The 23,223-nt window shown below is 42.4% G+C and overlaps 1 protein-coding gene across 1 annotated transcript in view; it reads left to right on the top strand.

Moving 5' to 3' along the window:
• fam172a (family with sequence similarity 172 member A) overlaps positions 1-23,223 on the top strand; it is a 158,156-nt gene that overhangs the window by 95,258 nt on the left and 39,675 nt on the right. The window contains exons 9-10 of the mRNA XM_040019660.1: positions 2,667-2,783; positions 12,404-12,488. Of these exons, the coding sequence (XP_039875594.1) occupies positions 2,667-2,783; positions 12,404-12,488 (202 nt within the window). The remainder of the gene's footprint in view (positions 1-2,666; positions 2,784-12,403; positions 12,489-23,223) is intronic.

The following is a 23,223-nucleotide window of genomic DNA, read 5'->3' as shown; positions in this document are numbered from 1 at the left end:
TTTACAACAAAGTGAATGTCTTTGAGTAGCAAATCATAGAGAAACTTAAACAAAAAAAAGGCTAAGAAAAATAAAAGACTTTTTTTGTTGTTGATTTTCATATCATTAAAAATTAGGTTGACAGGTAGGCTCTGCCTACCACAACGGAAATAAAAGCAACTGAATATATTCATTTTAAAAGGTAATTTTAGGATTCTAACAAGTTCTCTTTAACCCTTCGAGGTCTAAGTTGCCATTAGTTTGGTAGTTAGTTATCATTAGATGTCCTCAGCACTAATCCTTACTTTAACATTGGGCAGTCCCAATATGTCATTTTTGTTTAATTAATGTTCTTTTTTCCATGGCAATTAAGGAACAAAGAAAAAAATCAAACCTCACCCACATCAAAAATTATATACATGTCCCCCCCCCCCCCCAAAAAAAACAACAACCCTGTTTTGTCTTTCTCCAAAATATAGGTTTATGTTATCACAAACTATGACTTATTCCTCAGAGGGTTGGAAATTTGTCTCTACTAAAGCAGCACCAGCACACAGTAGCATATGTAACCTAGCATCCTTTCTCTGAGCCATCTTTTTCTATGTACATGCCTTTATCTTTGTCTAATCACTGTCATTCACCAGCTTCTCAGCTTAACAGAACCGCTGTCGATCAGTAGTGATCTTATCTGATCACTATAATTCCTATACACATGCCCACATACGTGGAGGCCTACACCTACACAGTTAATTTTTTTTATTTTTCAGCTATGGCATGCTTCTCATGTCCTCTCTTATTTCGTAAGTACTTTAGAAGTAAAGTAAATGACATGCTGAAGTACTTTAACAAAGTTAGGCTTACAAAACAAAAGCCTATTTGACACACTGACAAATGTTTGGTTTTACTTACAGTTCCTACAGTTTTAATATACCAGTGATGTCAACTAAACCTTACCTATATGGAGTATGTTTAAGTTTTCCTTTCAAAAGAAATACATGTTGGAATCATTGTTTTACAGTAACAATAGTAGCAAGCAGAGACTCATTTGTCTGTCCACCTGGGCATTTGAAAAGATGCTGAGATTTCTGCCCAGGCTTGGGGAATGTTCTCGACTAGGTTGAAGTCACATGCTCAGTGTTTTCCATGGGCAGTCAATCTACTCTTGTTTTCTGGTCTAAACTGGTAGTCCTTTCACTCAGGAAAGGGCCCATTTGGCTAGCACCAGAAAACAAGGCCCTGACTGACACCTCCAATTTTAAAAGGTTGACTTTGCAGCTCCCATGGGCCCAGTTCTGCCAGAGGAAAGCTTTTCAGCCAAGCAAGGATGAGGAGGGATTACAGTGAGGAGTGTGTATCAGTGTGTATGTTTTCGTATGATTCTCTGTGAATGAACCTATATGTCTGGACAATGTCTGTCCTTTTAAACTCTAAAGTTGTGTACTTTTTTTTTATTAAGTATGCTCAAGTGTGTACCTCACCTGTCAGGCTGCTTTATTCTTCTCTGATAGTGAAAATGTTCCTTTGGTAGCCTGATCAGGTAGATGATATAAGTCTTTTGTGCCTTAATAGATCCATTTATCTCTATATACTTTAATTTGGCTAGGTATGGGAGGATGTATTCAAATGCCTAATCTCATTTATTGCATAGCCAGCCGGAGCTGCTCTCTTTGATAGCTCCACCTTTAGACAAACATTCATCTCCTTGTCCCATTTTAAACTCTCTATGCCCATTAAAAACATGGGTTCATACCTGTGGCTCAAGCCAGTTTTGGTTTAATACCTTTGGGCTTTTATAGGCAAATATTTATCCAGCACAAGTCCCAACTAATGCCTTATATTCTAAACTCTTCCCTCAGCCTTAACCTCACCACTTCTTGGCATGTAGCCATAAACACCTAGCAGTCCACGACACTTTCTAAATTTACTGCTTCCTCAGAGGCACTATGCCGATCCCTTAGTTCAGTCTCTTTCTCAGCTTCTCTAAATGTATAAAGTAAGTGATTGTTAACCTATTGTTGCAAGTCCTGTTCTCTATTCTGTCCTTTTTATCTTAAAGTTGAGTGAAGCGGCTCGTTCCCAAGGCTTGGCTGTAGTACTCCTTGGGGTAGCACCAGCGGTGTGGGAAGTCTATTGTAGTGCGGTAACAAGTCCTTTGTGTGACATTTTCCTTGGCATTGACATTCAGAGGGGAATAGGAAGACGGGCCTACGAACACCACATTCTCTGTGACATGTGAAGGGAAAGGGTATTAAGAATGGGGACCAAGGTATCTGAACGTGCGCAGGAAAGGACATTTGCACAGAACGTGACAAGGACACACTATGGTGGAGCAGTGCTCTTTCATATTTCACTTTACAACATTATGCTCTATACATGAGGTTGAATCTGTATCCTTGGGTTACAAAATTGTCCACTGGGCTATTGATGTCACCAAGAAATATGCATACAGTGCACTCTAAGAAGTAGGCAGTTGGGCCTAATATTCATAAATATATATTTGGTTTGTCTAATAAAATGCATTTGTTTAGATGTATGATTTTCAAAATGCAGGTGTTTATTATTCAAGAGTTTATGACTCTTATAATATTCCTCTTTGTCGAGCAAATATTTCCTCCTCAGCACGAATGATGGTGTTATTAGCATGCTGGATGTGTGACTAACACAAGCTTTATTTGTTTTTATTGCAGATGAATCAGAGGGAATTAGAGGTGAAAAACAAAGTATGTGCCGTGGCTCTGACTGATTCCGCTCACAACATCTGGCTACAGGAAACCACAAAGAGCACACAGGACTGGATGCAGGAGGTGAAATAACGGCCCAAGCTCGAATACACAATCACGTTTTAAAAGCAGCGATATTATGTGCAGGGATCATGCCAATGATGACTCCCGTCATGATAATGTTCTGACCTGTGAGAAGGCTACGAAGTACTGATTGCTCAGTTATTACTAATTACTAATCAGTAAAGATGGATTGAACCACAATAATTTTCAACACGGCGTTTATTTTGGTTGCAGCTATGCACCTTTAAGTTTCAGGATTGATTTGTGGTAGTTTTTGTACAGTACAGTAGTCCAGAACCACATTTTGCTATGATGACAGTCACACAAAAAGCACACACAACCAGGCACATAAACATGCAAACCCAGTGTGGTGGGGCGTGGTCTTCAGTGCAGTGCGGACGCACCTGCACGGCATCCGCAGTCATGTCCGCCGTGTTAAAACACAGGGACTCAGGGGTTGGTGGTTGTTGTGGTGGTGTGAAAAATGGTAAATAAAGATGGCTCAAAACACAGATCTGTGGTCCCGCCGTGCCTTAATTCCACCACACCCAGACTCACAGGTGAAAAACAATTGTAGCTAGAAACAAAGATGCTCCAAAATGTACAGTGGTCCATCCATGATTTTTCATCTCATGTAAATTTTATACCGTACAGTTTGTCTGTATAACCCTACTGACCTACACAGGTATCCTTGACTAACAGCAAACCTAAGATGCCATGGAGAACCATTGTTTGCATGTTGTCCTTTTTTCTTTCGGTCTTCACTTTTTCCCTGGGTGCGTGTCAAGGAATAACTGAGACAGTTAACCCTCACCGGTGCATGCGTATGAAGCTAGGCGGGCGAAGTATCTGTAAGAATGCGTGCATTTGTTCATGTGTGTGGGATAGAATGCACGTGCACATGTGCATTTGTGTTAGCTTCATTTTAGCATTTGCCCTTTCTAGTGTGACCTCTGTGCCATATGCATCACCTGGGCTCACTCAGTATGCACATACAGATGAGATAACATCCAAGACCAAAGCTGCTGGAGAGCCAGAGATGCAAATGTCATACGCTCACACAACCATTCACACACAAACGCACACATCACATACCATACTTTCATTTGTATTACATCCTCTATCCATATCCCTTGCCTTTTGTTTTTGCTATCTCTGTCATCTCCAAATCTATGTGTGTGTGTGTGTGTGTGCGTGTGTGTGTGTGTGTGTGTGTGGTTCACGTATTTATGTATGTTGGTTTGATTGGTGGGGATTCAAGGTTGCACTGCCTCCCCTTTCTTTAATGTTGTTTGGCATTTCCTATTTTTGATTCTTTTAAGGGACGTGTGGGACACCACATAATTGGCATGTTAAGTAATTTTTCTGTTTGGAATGATTAAACAGAACAATACACCTGAAAAACGATGAAAATATCCAACTGTAGTTTTTGGTTGATTTAGAGAGGAACCCACTTAATTAAAAGGGAACAGGCAGACCGATGCTTTGGTTTGCTCTTTAAGATGCAACAACCACAACAAAAATGTGGGAGAAACGTATATCTACAGATTTCACACACATTATTTCACCTGCCTCTGTTCCTTATAGTTTTAACTCTTAAACTTAGCAATAGAGATTTATTGCTAATTAATTCTACCACTGTACTCTACGTCTGTCATTCTAAGGAAGAATGTTGTATCTACAGTGACTTCATAAAAACGTTGGTTATAGTCTCTTTGAATGCTAACCATATAGCTTTGGGTTCTACTGTTGCACGGTTTTGCTAATAATTAGCTTAAAATGAAGATGTGTGTGTGTGTGTGTATATATATACATATAAAAAAAAATCCCCACTCGCCCCTGTGGGAGGTCAATCCTTCAAGCTTGGGTCCTCTACCAGAGGCCTGGGAGCTTGAGGGTCCTGCGCAGTATCTTAGCTGTTCCTAGGACTGCGCTCTTCTGGACAGAGATCTCCACTGTTGTTGTTGATCTGCTGGAGCCACTCGCCTAGCTTGGGAGTCACTGCACCTAGTGCTCCGATTACCACTGGGACCACCATCACCTTCACCCTCCACATCTTCTCGAACTCTTCTCTGAGCCCTTGGTATTTACGAGCTTCTCGTGTTCCTTCTTCCTGATGTTGCTGTCATTCGGAACCACTACATCGATCACTACGGCCATCTTCTCATGTTTGTCTACCACCACTATGTCCGGTTGGTTAGCCACCACCATTTTGTCCGTCTGTATCTGGAAGTCCCACAGGATCTTAGCTCGGTCATTCTCCATCACCCTTGGGGGCATCTCCCATTTTGACCCCGGGACTTCCAGATTATACTCGGCACAGATGTTCCTGTACACTATGCCGGCCACTTGGTTATGGCGTTCCATGTATGCCTTGCTGGCTAGCATCTTACACCCTGCTGTTATGTGCTGGATTGTCTCTGGAGCATCTTCACACAGCCTGCACCTGGGGTCTTGCCTGGTGTGATAGACCCCAGCCTCAATGGATCTTGTGCTTAGTGCTTGTTCCTGTGCTGCCATGATTAGTGCTTCCGTGCTGCCTTTCAGTCCAGGTTTGTCCAGCCACTGGTAGGATTTCTGGATATCAGCCACCTTCTCTATCTGCCGGTGGTACATACCGTGCCGGGGCCAGTCCTTCCATGATGGTTCCTCGCCTTCCTCCACTTTCTTGGGTTTCTGCTGCCTGAGGTATTCACTGAGCACGCTGTCAGTTGGGGCCATCTTCGTGATGTATTCGTGGATGTTCCTTGTCTCATCCTGGATTGTGGTGCTGACACTCACCAGTCCCCAGCCCCCTTCCTTCCGCTTAGCGTACAGCCTCAGGGTGCTGGACTTGGGGTGAAACCCTCCATGCATGGTAAGGAGCTTTCTTGTCTTGATGTCAGTGGCTTCTATCTCCTCGTTTGGCCAGCCTATTACCCCAGCAGGGTACCTGATCACGGGCAGGGCGTAGGTGTTGATAGCCCAGATCTTGTTCTTACCGTTCAGCTGACTCTTCAGGACTTGCCTGACCCTCTGCAGGTACTTGGTGGTTGCAGCTTTCCTAGCGGCCTCTTCATGGTTCCCATTTGCCTGCGGGATCCCCAGGTACTTGTAACTGTCCTCTATGTCTGCAATGTTGCCTTCTGGTAGTTTGATCCCCTCCGTTTTGACTACCTTCCCTCTCTTTGTTACCATCCGACTACACTTCTCCAGCCCGAACGACATTCCGATGTCATTGCTGTATATCCTGGTGGTGTGGATCAGTGAATCGATGTCTCGTTCACTCTTGGCATACAGCTTGATGTCATCCATGTACAGGAGGTGGCTGACAACTGCTCCATTCCATAGTCGGTATCCGTAGCCAGTCTTGTCAATTAGCTCACTGAGGGGGTTGAGGCCTATGCAGAACAGCAGTGGGGACAGAGCATCTCTTTGGTAGATCCCGCACTTGATGGTGACTTGTGCTATGGGCTTGAGGTTGGCCTCCAGCGTTGTCCGCCACATCCCCATTGAGTTCCTGATGAAGGCTCTCAGGGTCCTGTTGATCTTATATAGTTCTAGGCATTCCAGGATCCAGGTGTGGGGCATTGAATCATAGGCCTTCTTGTAATCAATCCAGGCAGTGCACAGGTTGGTCAGTCTGGTCCTGCAGTCTCGGCTGACTGCTTGGTCTGCCAGTAGCTGGTGTTTTGCACCTCTGGTATTCTTGCCCATCCCTTTCTGTGCCCCGCTCATGTATTGACCCATGTGCCTGTTCATCTTAGCCGCTATGATGCCTGACAGGAGCTTCCACGTGGTGCTGAGGCAGGTTATTGGTCGGTAGTTGGAGGGGACCAGTCCCTTCTGGGGGTCCTTGAGGATCAGGACTGTCTGGCCTTCGGTTAGCCATTCGGGGTGTCTCTCGTCAACTAGCAGCTGGTTCATTTGTGTTGCCAGGCGCTCGTGGAGTGCAGTCAGCTTCTTCAGCCAGTAGGCATGAACCATTTCAGGGCCTGGTGCTGTCCAACTCTTCATACTGGAGACCCTTTCTTGGATATCTGCCATTGTGATGGTTACTGGACCCTGTTCGGGGAGGTTGCTGTGGTCTGCCCTCAGATCCACTAGCCACTGAGCATTGCCGTTATGGGTTGCGTCCTTCTCCCATATGCTCTTCCAGTATTGTTCTGCCTCCAGCCTTGGTGGTACTGTTCTCATATTGTTCCCCTGCCACTGAGAGTAAACCTTGGCTGGTTCCATGGAGAACAGCTCGTTTATTCTCTTGCCTTCTATCTCTCTGGAGTACCTCCTCAAGCGGCTGGCCAAGGCTGTGAGTCGTTGCTTGGCAGTTTCCAAGGCCTCAGGTATGGACAGCTTCCTGTACTTCTTAGGCACCTTCCTCATAAGAAAAGTTGATCAAATAAATTAAAAATTATGTATTGTTCGATACATATGCGTACTGAACCGAAAGCACTGTATCGAACGGTTCAATATCGATACGAGTAACATTGCACCCCAATATATCTATCTATGTATCTAAATATATATATATATATATATATATATATACATAAGGACATTTTTATAAGTAACCCATCTGTTTCATTGCACACTAATGTATGGGCAGCTCATCATAGAAGGTTAGCTAGCACTGAACCTCACTAATGCCCTGTTTGGTGAATAAAGATGGATGCCAATACAAGTGGATGTATGTGAGTTTGGGACACCCCAGCCGTGCTCTTTTCTCCTCGGACAGTGGTAATTCTCTTCTTTTGATTTTCAAGAGGTCAGTGGATGGTGAGATGGAGTGATGAAACGGGTGAAAGAGAGAAGATAGGATTTAGAGATCAGTGCCTGCTGAGCCAGGTTGTATAGACCAGATGGGTCAGACAAGGGGGAACTGACGTCACAGCAAGGAAACCAAATAGTGAGTGAAGGTGAGATTAAAAAAAAGATGGGGTAGGCCAGAGCAAAGATAGAAAGACTCATCTACTGACTGAGACAGAAAAAAATATACAAAGAAACAGAGTATGAGAAACATTCAATTATTTAAATCCTGTTGACTGCCACTGAGAAAGCACAGTGTAGAGCTGTGGAAAGAGAAAAAAAACACAGGTACTGTGTGAATGGAGTGAATACAGATGCAGAAGGAGGATGAAGAGATATATGTGGAGGTAGATGAGTAGCATAGTGAGGAGAAGTGAGTGAGAGAGAGAAATCCAAATGATGGTGTACAGCTGGCAGCCTGTCACAATCTCCAAGGTGTCTCCTGTCACTGTGCTGGCCTGCTGTCACACTCTAGTGGCCTGCCCAGAGCACGCACACACACACAGACACACACGCATATGCACACACATTCAGAGTACACTATGGTCATGAATAAACCATCCTAATCCATAGAGATTATTCAAGAACTGGGGGAGGTGGGTTAGAAACAGACACAGAGAGAGTGAGCAAAAATTGATACTCAGGACTACTTTCTGAGAAGTTAGGTAGCAGACTGTCATGTGTGTTATGGTTTAGGAGACTTTGTGCACTTGGTACAGAGTTTCTGTCATGGGACTCAGTTTGGTGTGCTTTCAGAATGAGAGGTGGAGATGCAGTTTTGCAACCGAGGTGGTATAGATGGTTGCATATATAGAAGGTTAGTCTCCCTCCCATCTGACACTCGGTCAGGACCCTTTGGCTCCACATTTTAATCCACTGGGTACCCTTTTAAAGTCATTGTATCAAAATGCCAAGTACTGTAATAGAAACCTAAATCCCTAAACGTCTGAAGTAGTTATCATGAGACCTTAGCCAAGAGCTCTCTGCACTTCACTGACACTGAACTCATCATTGCAGCAACAAGTAATATGATGGAAGGCTGAATCAACTGATAAGTTTGTCTTTAAACATGAGAGTGTATCTGAATGCAAACCCGTATAGTTTCGTTGCCTAAAATTGACCAAACAGTGACCTTAATTAAACAGTAAGAATTATGCATAGGATATAAATACAGGTACAAGCTTCAGAATAAACTTCACTCTGAACAGTGCATGCATTATGAGGAAAAACAAGCTATTAACAAGTTTCTTTGGTAGCATGTCCTGTAAACATCTTCTGTTTTTTTTTTTAACTCTGGTAAGCTGCTTTGCTATTGTAACCATCTCTGCTAATACACATTTTACAATTAAAATACCCCATCTTCAGTTTTCTTGACTAGAGACAGGCATCTTTTAGTCACAATAAAATGTAACCTTTAAATTGTGACATTAGATTAAACATCTTTCACAGTTTGAGCATTTTACCAATAAATATGTGGGTAGTTGCTCACAACAGTCTTGCACATCACTGGAAAGTCTGCATTGATGCAGCTGTGGTGTTGAAGGCCATTATAAAGCACTCCTCTTTAAGGCGAATTGGTTTGTGGTAGCTACTAATGTGGTTAACCTTGCATGCAAATGCTCAAACAGAGTGGAAGTGTGTATGGAGACAGTGCAGGAAAAACTCATCATGTGCAAAACATCTACCAGTATGTACCAAGTTGGCATGCGTACACACTGAGAATGCAGTGATTATATACAGTACCAGTCAAAGATCTGGTATGTCCAAACATTTGACTGGTATTTGTTGCTAAATTTAGAATTTATTTAATAAACAGTTTAATTATCAATCCACATTATTACTAATAAAATAATAGAGTTTTTTAAATTTTATTCTGCATTTTGCACAGTAGGAAGTGGTCATAAGTAATAATAAACTTTATATAGCACATTTGCAAATCATCAAAAACTGTTTCACAGGAGAAACAGAAAAAGAAAGAATATCGTTCAGCACGACCAGTTTTGTGGTGGGTCAGTGATGATTTGGGGAGATATATCCTTGGAGGGACACATAGACCTCTACAGGCTAAGCTGACTGCCATCAGTATGAACTCTTAAACCCTCTATCAGAAATCTGTAAGTTGATAATTTTCATCTCCATCAAACAATGTGGCATCCTTTCATTCCTAACACATTACTAAGTCCATTTCAATCTAAATATTCCAACTGGTAGCTGGCAAAGTTAGACTTCAAAAGATTTTCCCAAAGACTGGGCAAATGTGTATGTTCATAACCAGCATAAATCCAAGCATGCAAAGAAAAGCACATGCACAGAGTAGCAGAGGTTTGGGACAGCCAAATCTGTTTACATGTTTGTTTCTCTGTCTGCTTTTAGTTCAATGGCATCATTGATCGGTGGACGAGCTGCTTGAAGTGATGATGCTATGTGTCAGAGGCAGCCGATGTGATGTGCCATCCTTTTGTCATGTCGCCCTTCTCTAATCCCAGCCAGCAGGCCTTGCCTTTATGTGACTGCTGTTATGCCTGCGGTCTCCCACAGTACTGGGGCTTTGTGCTGTGTGTGTGTGCATTTATGCAAGAGTTTGTGTGCACATGTGTGTTGTTGCCTTGACAAATCTATTCAAACCTCAGCCTCCCTGCCTCCATTGGTGGTGGAGGTGTAGGGGAGGGAGGAGGGCCCTTTGAAAGACTCCCCTCCTTCCCTTCTCTCTAGCTGCCTTCAGCCCACTGCTCCACAGCCCAGCTGACATCTTCCTCCAGACAGACAGAATGAATTAAAGGAGATACAATGAGACACTTGATGTAGCAGTCAAGGAGCCCCACTGCTTCTGTGCTACTCTGCACCACTCTGCCCTCGAGCCCGGGCTCAGAGGAGAGCACATCTAGGGCAAACCAAAGGATCTAAAAATACACAATATGCCACTGTTTACCAAGATGACTTGTCATCTTCCCCCCAACACCAAGCCCTCCAGCCTCCCCCCCTTCATCCCCTCTCATCTCTTGGCTGATCTTTCTTCAACCTCTTTGGCTACTTTTATTCTCTATGCTTTCCAGTGGCTAGCATTTTTGATTGACAGGGCTAAAAATAAATGAAAAAGCACCAGAAAAGAGTAATTCAGGCATTCCTACCATTTAAGAGACACATTCAGTGATTGACTACTTTGGTTCATATGTAATCCATCCTTAAGAAAAACAAACTTTATTTCAATAACAGACTTTTCTGTAAATTTCCCAAATGAATATTTGCTACAGATTTATATGTTCCAGATGTTTCATCATGATTATCTCTTGTAATGAATTTCTATATTTCTCTATAAGCTTGCAGTAAATAAATCACAATGTACCCTCACTGCAGTATATGTCAAGCATATGATGAGAGATTTGCTTTGCCCTAGCTGCGCAGACTTTTTTCAACAAAAATAAACAGCAAAGAGGACCTCAGTTTGGATCAGATGTATTCAGTGTCTCTGCTTCGATGCAGTTTTAATATTCGTACAGAAACCAGAGAACTTGTAAAGACTATAGAACAGAATATATATCCACAAAAGTTATGTGTGTGCGTTTCGGTGATTGTGTTACGTAATTTAAATTGAAAGCATTTGCAGGGTTTGTCTGTTCTGTGAGTCTTGTTTTAGGTCTTTGGGAGTTGGCGTCACAGAGGGCAAAAATGCAAAAGCATGTGTGTGTCGGTGTGTGTATATTTTGAAGGGTTCACAACTCTACACATCTTCGTGGGAGACCCCTTGAAATGCAGTCACTGACCCACACACACAACCGCACGCGCGCACACAAGCACGTACAATACCGTAATGGCTGTCAGGGGGCCAGGGTGAAAGTAAACAAGGGCAGATAAGCAGTGATTCAGAAGGACACCAGCTGCACATTCTAATCTCTTTACATTTTCTCTTTCTTCTATTGAACTTTTATCTTATCTTGGGGGACGTCTTCTCTAAGCATTCCTTCTCAGCCTCCCTCTGTCTCTTTCTCCCTTTTCCCTTGTTTTTGTACCTACCTTACAAGCCACAGCATACCAATCCACATTGCAGAGTCAAAAGGGAAAACAAACTTTGATGCGCTGTCATCCGCTGACCCGGAGAATGAAAACTTACAGCACTGAAAACTTAAGTTGCCTTATTCTGAAGCATTGATACTTTTGATTAATGGTACATGGGGCTTAAGACCTTATATGTCTAAAATAACCTGCAGTGGTAGGTAGAAAAAAAAAGGGAGTGCCAGACAGATAGGAAGATGAAGACAGCATAAAGGAAAAAAACGAATGAAGAGGTCTTCTCCTCTTTCTGACAGTAGAGTTGTCAACCACTGGGGTTGTGAGAGGAGTAGGGGTGTTTGCAGGGGGTTATGGGTCAGCAAGCTGGGCAGACACCCTCCCCCAGGGCACTCACTCATCCACTGTGGTAGAAGGCCTCAGCTCTCCACCACAAACAAACGCCAAGCTGTCTGAGCAACATGTCACTGAGCTTTTAATTGCTTGTTCCTGTCTCTCCTTCTCTTCCCCCACCTTACTCATCTACACACACACAGAAACACACACACTTTCTTGCGTACTGTCTTTCTGTTTGTTTCCAACCGCTTTCGCTCCTTTTTCAGTGTTTGGTTAGATGCAGTTGAAACAAAATAAAAACACACACCCATTATTAACAAGATTAAAGACTTAAATTTTGTACCAAATACTTTGCTTTTATATCTTCATCTTTTACAACAGTTTTTTCTGTGTTTGTGGAAGTAATAGTGGAAGAAACTGCTTGCTACATATTCATTACTCTCCACATGTCATATTTAATTCTTTTGAATGTCATTTAATATGAGTTTAATTGTTTTATTTTTCTCTTTCTAAAGCACTGTCGTAACTGGGTATCAAGTCCAGAGCCCTTGGACATACCACTGGAGCCTATGATGCCAGACTGCCCCAGAGTCTCTGCAGGTACCAAAACTGTCTGTCCAAAAATATCAACAGTATTTCTCAATGTCTGTGAATCACAGCATAATTGGGATCCCTTTCAGTTTTATTAGATTTTGCTCATTATAAGGCTGTTGAACATTGACGTATTGGGAGGTGCCTGGTTAAAATTTGACACACGTTTGCAAGCAGAAAACTGGATTGTGCCAATGTTAGATAAGTCAAGCATATTTGTTTTTTTAGTAACAGTTAAAAAAGAGGCATGGTTTCTCTGGGTGGTATAGTGAGGTGTACTGAGAAACTAGTACATCGAGAGGGTTACAAACAACGATGCAATAATCTGTCCATTGATTTTAACACTTGTATATGTTGAAAGTCAGTTAAATATCTAGAAACCATAACCACAGATTATTTAGCATGAAAATTGAAGGTGGTTTTTTCATTCTATATCATTGGTTTAAATATAATGTGGAACTGTCACAGAGGATGTAATAGTGCAGCTTGGTATTTCTTTTAATAAAAAGCAATAAGGACTCATGCAGACTAAAAATAAACTCCTCAGTATTTGTGTATTTTTTCCTTCAGTGATTTAAAGGAGTGGATCAGAATTCAGTCAGTTCAGAACGGTGTGTATTTAGCACATGTCCATGTTTGTGCGCATGTGTCTGGGTAATGGGCACATCTTAAATCTTAGTAGAACAGATTGAGTGTCATTGTTAGACAAACTGTGGAACTGAAGCAGTGGAAGATTATCTTGAAACACAAATAGAGAGGTTGTATCAGCAGCACTGCAGAAATTTTGCTATCTGAGTTCATTTCTGTTTTCATCTTCTTTGTGACCCCCTCTTGCATTTTTTTTTTCATCATCCATTCTGCCTCCTATATTCATTAATCCTTTCCTGTGGTGTTTGGCTTCCTGTCCTTGTGCCCTCTCTGTGGTTGACTGGCCTTGATGATGTCACGTCCATCATGAGAATGTGTCCTTAATGTAGGATTAGGGATGAAAGCTGTAATCCTCAACATGACCGTTGATAAGAGATGATGATTGCAGTGTTGTTTGAAGAGTGACACACACACACAGGCATGCTTGCACAGTCCCACACATATGAAAAAAAGAAGGAAAGTCAAGCCTTAAGCAGGAAGCAATATATCTGTCGCAGGTATTAAAAACACCTGTTTTTGCTTTGTTATAGTGTTACACACAAACGTACTCGAACGTTCACGTTCTTAGCTCTTCCCTCATTTCCATCTTTGCTCGGGATGCTCTGCTTTGTGATTTTATTCTCTTCAAAGATCCTCCCTGACATCATGGTGAATGTATAGGTCATCTTACACATGCTCCACATGTCTGTGAATACATCTCTAGCACTCCTATCTCATCTCGGCCACTAAAACGGCATGTTCCACATGGAGCTGTGTGGGTGGGTGGCCTTAACATCTTCGAGTGAATCAGCTCCTTGAAATGTCATCTAGCCTTCAATACAAACCTCATGCTGTATTTCATGCTCAAATGTCAGTTTTTTACTTTGATGATTTATGTCTCTTCTGCTCCTTCTCCGTGACTGCTGTCGGTCAAAAGACAGCAACAGTTGTGCCAAAATATTGAGGTCACCTTTTGAAACTGTTGGCATGCCTAACAATATCTAAACACAGACTTGTTTGACACAGCGTCCATCCATATGTATGCACTATTGACTTGTGCTCTATTGACTTTTGCTACTTTAAGCAAGCTGAAAAGATCTCGGTCTCTAGCCTGTTAACAGAGCTGCCAACTCGGCTTGTCTCTGGTCTTTTAGTGGACACTTCTAATGTCAAAGGTTGGTTCAGTCATCTTTGTGTCCTTGGCAGCCTGGCAGGTTCACAAGCAGCAGCTATTGTGGTGAGAGTCACAGCAGAGCAACGGAGGTGACGAGGTTGAGAGAAGGTTGAAGGAAGGCTGTCAGGGCATCGTGGCCCAACACTTCAATCAGCAGTCACTCCTGCTACTACGACTGCCTTTGTTTGAGTTGCTATAGTATGGATATGTGTGTGTAGGTGTTGCTAATCAAGGTTGGAGATAAAACCTCTCAGCAACAGAAAACAGACCAGTGAATCCTTGTTATCATGCACGCACATGCATGTGCACATACGCAATGACAGACATCCCAATGTGAACCGCTGCTCTTCTACGTAGCCAGACCGAGGAAGCCCTGGGCCCCTGGCTGCTGCGGAGAATGGCGTATGATCACTCACTTAACAGACACACACACACACACACACACACACACACACACACACACACACACACACACACACACGCTAAGTGTAAGGGTATTGGTCAGGCAGCAAAATGGGAGAATGGGTTGAAGGGTGAGTCTTGCTATTGCTCTGTTGCTCTCCTGCATCCATTCTTCTTTCTTAGCAATAAATAATTTTTCGAAGAAAGATAATTATTCTTGGTTTCACCCTTTATGTATCTACTCCTCTGCATACCTCTTGGCTCTCTGGAGAAATGAGGATCAGTTTTGATTCAGATTTTTTTTGGCAAAAGGATGCAAGGAGCCTTGAAGGCATGTCTGCTATTCCTAAGCATCTGTGAAGCAATGCTGGTATACCATAATATGTTAATATTATAATATGTTAATGATATGGTATAATCTCTGGGAGTCTTCACTAATATATCAATATCATTATCATTCGAAGAAAGCCTGGATCCATCCCCTTCTCCTTTGACTGTCTTGCTTTCCTCTTTCACTACCTTATTCTTTTCATTATTTGTTTCTTTGCTTGTTTATTTTGTTTTGGGGTTTTTGTTTGTTTTTTAATTTGTTTTCTGTAAATTTTTGCTAAAGGAATTTGTTCCTCCTAAGAAGGTCGGTGCTCTGGCATTTGGCAGGGGCCTGGCACACTTGCAGAATTTTATCAGTTAGCAGCACACTGAACACAGGCTAAATATGCAGATAAAGTGGAACCAATCTCTTTCTGGAAAAGCTCCCTTTGTGTGTTTGCGCATGTGTGTGTTGGAGTAGAAGCAAGGCTGACAGAAATAAGTTGAGGAGTTGGGTGCTTGTTAATGTGGGGGTTGCAGAAGCCTTCCCAACATGTAATCATTCCAAACCTGGACTGTTTAGATGCCAAGCAAAGGATACCGTTCAAAGTTGGAGAGAATGAGGGTGATCAGAAATAGATGGATAAAAAAAGAGCAAATACAGGAGAGTGTTACTTGTAATGGCTCTTCTATTTTTGTTGGGGGGCGGGGGGGGGGGGGGGGGTGTTTGCCTTGTTTGAAGTTTTTGAAGGGGGTTTTCTGAGACTGAAGATCATTCATTTATTAGTAAGGCTGTACTTTGGGAAAACCCCATTGCTATTAACACACCAATACATAAAAACACACACATGAACACACAACTTCCTCTTGGGTGATTATTCATTGTCCAAGCTGATCATTAATTACAAAGGGGGAGCTCTCTGAAGGTAAACACTGATTAATGGCTAACAAAAGTAAGTTAATGTCTTACCTGTACTTTAATTACCAACCATGCTCTAGTACAAGAGTCCCAGCACAATGCTGTAATTAACCATAATGGACTGCAGAATGGGACTCACTTTCATTTCCTGTATAACATATATATGCATTGTATGTCATTTTTTTTTACTTTTGCTGTTAAAATCAAACATTAATTATTATTATTATCTGTATCATGAATTGTTACAGAAGTAAGAATTATTTATGTGTGATGACAAGGGGGGACACTTTGAATTTTTTAAACTAATAATGTACTTAGACCCATAGACAAAAAATGAGTACTTTTAAATAAAAGTAGGCATGTTGACACATAATGTGTTTCATCCTGCTCTAGGTTTGACTTGACTGTAACCCTCACCTCCCTGATCCACGCACTGCTGACTGTGAAACACCTTTAGCTGTCTCCACTTCTTCACCATACAAAAACATCAATCTGTCTCTCTCTCTCTTACACACACACACACACACACACACACACACACACACACACACACACACACACACAGACAGTGTGTGATTGATATTTGTGTGAGCTGATTTGGGAAATTTAGACCCACTCAAATGAAGCTCACCTACTCTAACCTCTGTTTTTTCAGCTTGGTAGGGTGGAAGTCCGCTGCCTTGGTAGAAGGTCACATGGAAGTGAATGTGTGTATCTTGTATATGTGTGTGTGTGCATGTGTGTTTTACGAGTGTGTTTTCACATACCTATTATGTGTTTTCGTAGCCTCACTTGCACATTCTGTGTCAGAATTGCAGGATGTAGAGAGGTAAACTCAGGTGAACTGGATGCTAACCTCTGATCTGGATCCAGAGGGTCGGGGCATTGTCTGGGTCAAATCGTTGCTAGACTAAATCATGATGATGTGGAAAATGCTGATGTCAGTGACTCACAAATGTGTTTTTCTGTTTCAAAGTGTTCATGTTGAATTTCTAACATATTGAATTCAGTATCATAAAGTCTTTCAAATGATCAGAATACCAATTCATAAGACCATAAGCCTAAATAACAGATACATCTGACTGAAATTTTCCTGCATAACAGAGAGAAAGACAGCACGTCACATATATATTTTTTTCCAAATGTTTACCCCCTTTTCATTCTTATATGTCCTGTAATTTGTGTTGTGAGTACTCTAAAAGGACAGAATTAGTGTTTTTTGTTTTTCATTGGTACTGTTACGGTTTGGCAAGGCAAACCGTGGGGAAGTAGGGAAGGAGGACCCAGGCGCGGTGCTCTGTGTATAAGCAGTGTGTTTATTTACAGTGAATGGAACAATAACAGTAAATCCCCGTGCTCTCCCGTGACTCCCCTGTCGTGTCTTTTCAAAAAGTCCGTGCTCCATGTTCTCCACTCTCGTGTGTCCACACACCCCGTGCTTACTGCCCTCCGCTGTTCCACGCTCCTCCTGAGGGGAAATAACAGAGGCAGCCGTCAAGACACTTAATACCAGTAGGCATATACTCACAGACTTAACTAAGCTGAAGACTAACGTGGAGTCTCATGGAATGATCCCACGTCGGTTGGAGCTCCATCGGTCTCCTAAATAGCTCCCCCGACGAGCCTGATCAGCAGCAGGTGTGTGTGGGGCTTCAGGTGTGGCCAATCCTCTAGCAGGACCACGCCCATCAGGCCTGCAGGTGCTTGGCATCCACACACACATATATACGCACACATACCTACACACGCCTACACATACAATAAGTGGAACACCGAACAGAAGCATAGACTTACAAATACATATCACAATAACAAGTCCATAACTGCTCAGACCCTGACAGGTACTGATAATTGTATTTTACAACCATTAAAATTTTGATTTGAGAGAATCATGGTTAGAGAGAAAATGAAATATCTTGTTTGGTCCTACAAATTTTTATTTGAGAGATCGAAAAACTGGGTACGCCTTGTTTCCATTTCCATTTTATTCAGATGAATTCTCAATATGAACAGTCAAAGTACAACAAAAGCACTGGTATGTTATGTAGGTGACATCTCACTAACATATCTGAGATGTGATCAGGTATCATACTTCATCACTGAGGTTAAGAAAAACAGGTGATGCTTTCTTTTACAATATACAATACAGACTCACTCTTTATATTTTGCACAATGTCCCAACTGTTTTGGAAAAGAGTTGTTATTCTACAAGCATGGTGTGTAAAATTACAAAATTACCTTAAAGACTTTGTCTCTCTTGCTCCTAAGCTTATATTAGTATTAGCCATGCTCTCATATGAATCTATGTCAGGCAACTTTTATTTGCAGTCACTTGATTATCACTTACCTAGTATTAGCCTTATAGTGAAGCACGGTGATGGTAGCATTATGCCTTAGAGATACCTCTCTCCAACAGGGACGAGGAAACAGAACCAGGGATGAATTAATTCATTCCATTCTTTCTTTCGCAGTTTTATGAATACTGCTCTTGTCAGCTATTACATACATTTTGTATACATATTTGGAATAGGTATACGCAGTCGATAGATAAATGTATGGGACATATACTTGTACTCTGACAAGAGCTCATACCCTTTCATTTTTTGAGCTACCGTAATTATGCTAACCACAAGCATGTCTGAAAAGCCCAGTCTGTGGTCTTCTATTCAACCCTACACTAGGTAAACTCTATCCAGAAGGCATTTTTTCTACTCCTTCTCTTACTCATACTCTACCCATCATCCCAGGAAGGAGAAGAAAGGAGAGAGACAAAAAGGGAAGGAGCCTGGCATGCATAAATGAAAGTTCAACAAGGTTCAATGAAACACTTATACAATTTGCCGCAATATAGTAGGGTTTTATAATCTCATTATCATCTTAGTGCCAGATTTGCCCATGAGGGCCGTTCCGTATTCAGTGTTATTAGCTCCTTAGATTTGTCCATTTGTCCTTCTGCTACTAGCCTTGCAGCCAATCACTGGGACAGAATCTCTAATAAATACCCCCTCCTTTTTGCTTTATCTCCACTTGCCTTACCTTCTACATTTTAATTTATGCCTTTTTTTTAACTTTTATTTGCTATGGGGCACGCGCTAACTATTATTCTGGTAATGACTATCTAAGTTTCTTTATGTGGTAGTAATTTCTCTGTAAAGACATCTGTATCTACTTTACAGTATCTTCACCTTTATCTTGTATACATTTGGATTTAAATTTTAATGTATGACTTCAAAACAACTTTTCATTTGAATTTAATCAGTAAGCTTCAAATGATTGTTTCCTTTCTTTACATTTTGAATGAATCTTACATTTGTTTACTGTGATAGTGTTTTTAATCTTCTTTCCCAATCAAGGCTCTTTTTTCACTCTCTGATTATTCAGGGTCAGATGGGGGCGCTAATGTGCAGGATACAGTAGAGCAGTCCACTGGCTGTATTTGAATTCCCAAGCCTCTTAGCTGATGTGGGCAGTGTCCATCCTTCGTCACTCAGGGCATCCCCAGATTAGTGCTTCATGGACATAGATCTCATTTGCCCATATGGCCTTTTCTCATTGAGTCGATATAGGCTTTAATCCGCCCATGCCTTTATCCCTGACCTCGACATGTGGCAAACTACTTAGGAAAAAAAACACAAATTCTATATATACAACATGTGATCGCTGCAACATCAACAGGATCAAAAGTAAAGATCATGATGAAAAACTAATGCTAGTGTATTCCTGATCATCGGGAGCTGTATGGGTTTCTTGATACTTTTTGTGTTGGGAGTACTCAGAAAGTAGGGAATATGCTAAAAATACTCTGGGTTCTTGCTTTGTCTGGAATTAATCCAATCAACCCCAAAGGGGGACAGTAAAGCCTAACCACTGCTAGCATTATGACGCTTAGCAATGCTAGCAGTGGTTAGGGTTTAATGCTAGCATTATGACTCTTAGCAACTTTCTTCATCCCACGTCTCCCAGTATTACTTTACAGTTATTAACAAAGCACACGTTTTTGTTAAATCCAGAAACATAAAAAAAGCAAATGGTGCCTAACCGGTCCAGGAGCTTGTTGACCCGGCGATGAGATAAACTGTGACACTTCATCCACTTTATGGTAGTCAACACAGAACCATATAGATCCATCTGTCTTTACCACAAGAACTATGGCGCTACACCACGTGCTGTCTGACTTTTCCATTAGCCAATTCTCTCTGAACACTTTGTCTTTTATGTACGTGTGTATGTACCGTCAAGCCAGGGCAGTTTCCAAATGATCCTCTATGAGGCTGGTACGGCCGGGCAGGGGGGAGAACACATCTGCAAAATATTGTTGCAATGCAGCAATGTCCGCTCTCGGGGCCTGTGTGAGAAGGCCATCACAATGGAGGCAGGCGGAATTTGGCACCTCCAGTCCCAACAAGGCTCACCAGAGAAACGGTTTTAGCCTCTCTCCGCACTTTCAGGAGGTTGAGGTGATATATTTGTGTGAGTCCTCCCCTGTCCGACTGTACTACTTCATAGTCTACATGTCCCACTCACTGTGTGACCACAAAGGGTCCTTTCCAGTTCCTTTCCACCAGTGGGTTCCTGCCGAAAAGTTACCTTAAAGGGAGAAAATCCTGGGGAACCTCCCACACTTCGAACAACAGAGGGTCTAACCAGCGATCTCAATTGCATTCATCCTCATGAATGAACTTATGAATCATGGATTTTAAAGTCTTATACAGCCTCTCCACCAGCCCATCATTCTGAGGGTGGTGGACGGTGGTCCGAAAAGTTTTAATTCCAAGTCATTTGTACAGTTCTTTTAGTGTGCGAGACAAGAACAATGTGCCCTGGTCAATCACTATATCTTTTGGGATGCTGACTCGGGAGACGAACTGAAACACCGTCTCCTCCTTCCCAGAGGGGACATATTTTTGTATGTCCCCATGTACACACTTGTCCTCCACCCACTCTGTCTCCAACAATGCCCTGGCCGAACCAGAGTTTGGTGGATCAAGGTCTGCGTGCATCCCGAGTCGACCATATCCTGGCGTGTATCCCCTAAACACCTTACAGGTATGGTGTACATCCTTCCTGGACTGGGGGAAGGTGTTGGAGGGCTGGTGACACGGACCACCTGCCCCACCTCCATCAGCAGGCATTACTGGTGCCAGTCTATAGCTGCCTTCACCTCCAACACACCTGCATCAGCAATTGCGAGGCTCCCTGTGAGTTGGGGAAGCACCCTTCATTGCTGGGGAGGCAATAGAGTGTGTGTTAGAGACCACCTCTTGTGGCAGCTGCTCTGCAGCCCACGAAGCTGTAGTGGTTCTGGGGAGCCTCCTCCTCAGGCCTGGGACTGGCCGACTTTGCTGCCTAGAGCCAGAGCAACCAGGTCCTCCAACTCTCTTGTCTGATCCTCGGCCTGATCCCATAGCCATTGGAGCTAACCTTGATGCAACGCCACCTGCTCCCGGTGCATGGTGGCCATTTCCGCCAGCAATGTTGCCAGTACTGCCACTGGCTGCACTGGTCATGGCTCATCCCGCAACTGGTTTTCGACACCACTGTGACACAATTGATCCATATGTACACACTGTTACAGGACTGATTATGTTTTATTTGACACTTTTTCAAGATCTCTGTGCAGCTTTTCAGACGACTTGTTCCCAGAACAGCCATCCTCTCTCCAATCCCAGCTGGCAACTGAAATAGCAGGACTGATCACACCAATCAGTCCCAGCTGCTCTGCCAGCAGAACCCACTGCCCCACCCTCCTCTGCAGCGGAGCCGTAGACCACACCCCCACCACACAAACCTTAGACAATGCAGTCAGACAAGCTACGATAAAACCAAGATTCATCCATTGGATTGATAGATGGAGAAGCAGCATTTGTCACTCCAGAGAACATGTCTCCACTTCTTTTTACTGAGTCCAGTGGTGTCATGCTTTACACCACTGCATCTGGCACTTTGCATTGTGATTGATGAGGCTTGGATGCAGCTGCTTGGCCATGGAAAGTTATCCCATGAAGCTCTCTACGCACTGTTCTGGAGCTAATCTGAAGTCCACATGACGTTTGGAGGTCTGTAGTGATTGACTTACCTCCGTAAGCTATGTACCTCAACATCTGCTGACCCCCCTCTGTGATTATACTTGGCCTAGCGCTTCATGGCTGAGTTGCTATTGTTCTCGATCGCGTGCACTTTGTCATAACAATGGACTCTGGAGCATTTAGTAGTGAGGAAATTTCACAACTGGACTTGCACAGGTGGCATTTCCAGCACGGTACCACGCTGAAGACACTGAGCTCCTGAGAGCTCATTCTATATACCTTAAAGTTTTAGCAATTAGCCAGCTTGCCGTAACGTAATATAAAGCAAGATGGTGCTGTATAGGCATGCAAAAAATGTACAAAGTCGACGTAAAGCATTCAGAAGTTACAATAAATGTCACATGCGTCACATGGTTTGGACTTTCAAGGAAGAGCTGACAGTGAGGGTAGGGGCTAACATCAACTCTATCACAAAATACATCAGATAATTTGGGTTTGAAAAGATTGATTTCTTGCGGCACCAGAATATAATTAGAGTTTTTGTCAAGTCTCCAAGCTCATCACGCCCCACAAAATTGATAAATACAGAAATTAGGAAGTTATGAGTAAACATCCCCTGGAGCCTACAGGTGGGTGCTGAGATGTTGAAGGGTTTGAAACAGCAGACAGGGCAGCAGGGAAACACTGACTAACATAAGAGACGATAAACTTTGTAACTTAAATAGTTAGCCAAAACGACATGGTGTTTTTCATATACGAAGTTAGAAAAGTGAAGCATGTTACATGATTGCAGTGCTGCTAGAGTTTCATGTCTGTTCATTTTATTCATCTGCATAGCTCTACTGAATCTTGTGTAAAAGAGCTCCAGACTAAGTCACCTACTATATATAAGCACATAAGGCTTATAAGTCTATATATATATATATATATATATATATATATATATATATATATATTACACTCATTGGTCAAAAGTACTGCCCATAATATTAAAGTGTTTCAGCAGGGTTATGGTAAAAGAAGTACGGCTAGAACAACATAAGTACCATGATATCTCCTGTTCTTCTTTTTTCTTTCTTGTTGTACATGATCATAGAAGAGATCGAGATGGGGTTTTATTAGCTAATGCTAGCTAGCTTAGTTAGTGAAACCATTTTTTACTGTAGTGTGAAACGTTATGCAAATTTTTTCAAGCACAAAGGAGGGTCAAAACAAAATCCACTTACTTGCAGGGCTCCCAAAATCGCTAGCCCGACGTCCCGGGGCTAGCGATTTTTCCAGTCGGGC

Source organism: Simochromis diagramma, unplaced genomic scaffold (assembly GCF_900408965.1).
Source record: "Simochromis diagramma unplaced genomic scaffold, fSimDia1.1 OVJJ01000822.1, whole genome shotgun sequence".
NCBI lineage: Eukaryota > Metazoa > Chordata > Actinopteri > Cichliformes > Cichlidae > Simochromis > Simochromis diagramma.
Note: the sequence above shows the minus strand (reverse complement) of the source record. Positions and strands in the feature narration are given on the sequence as shown.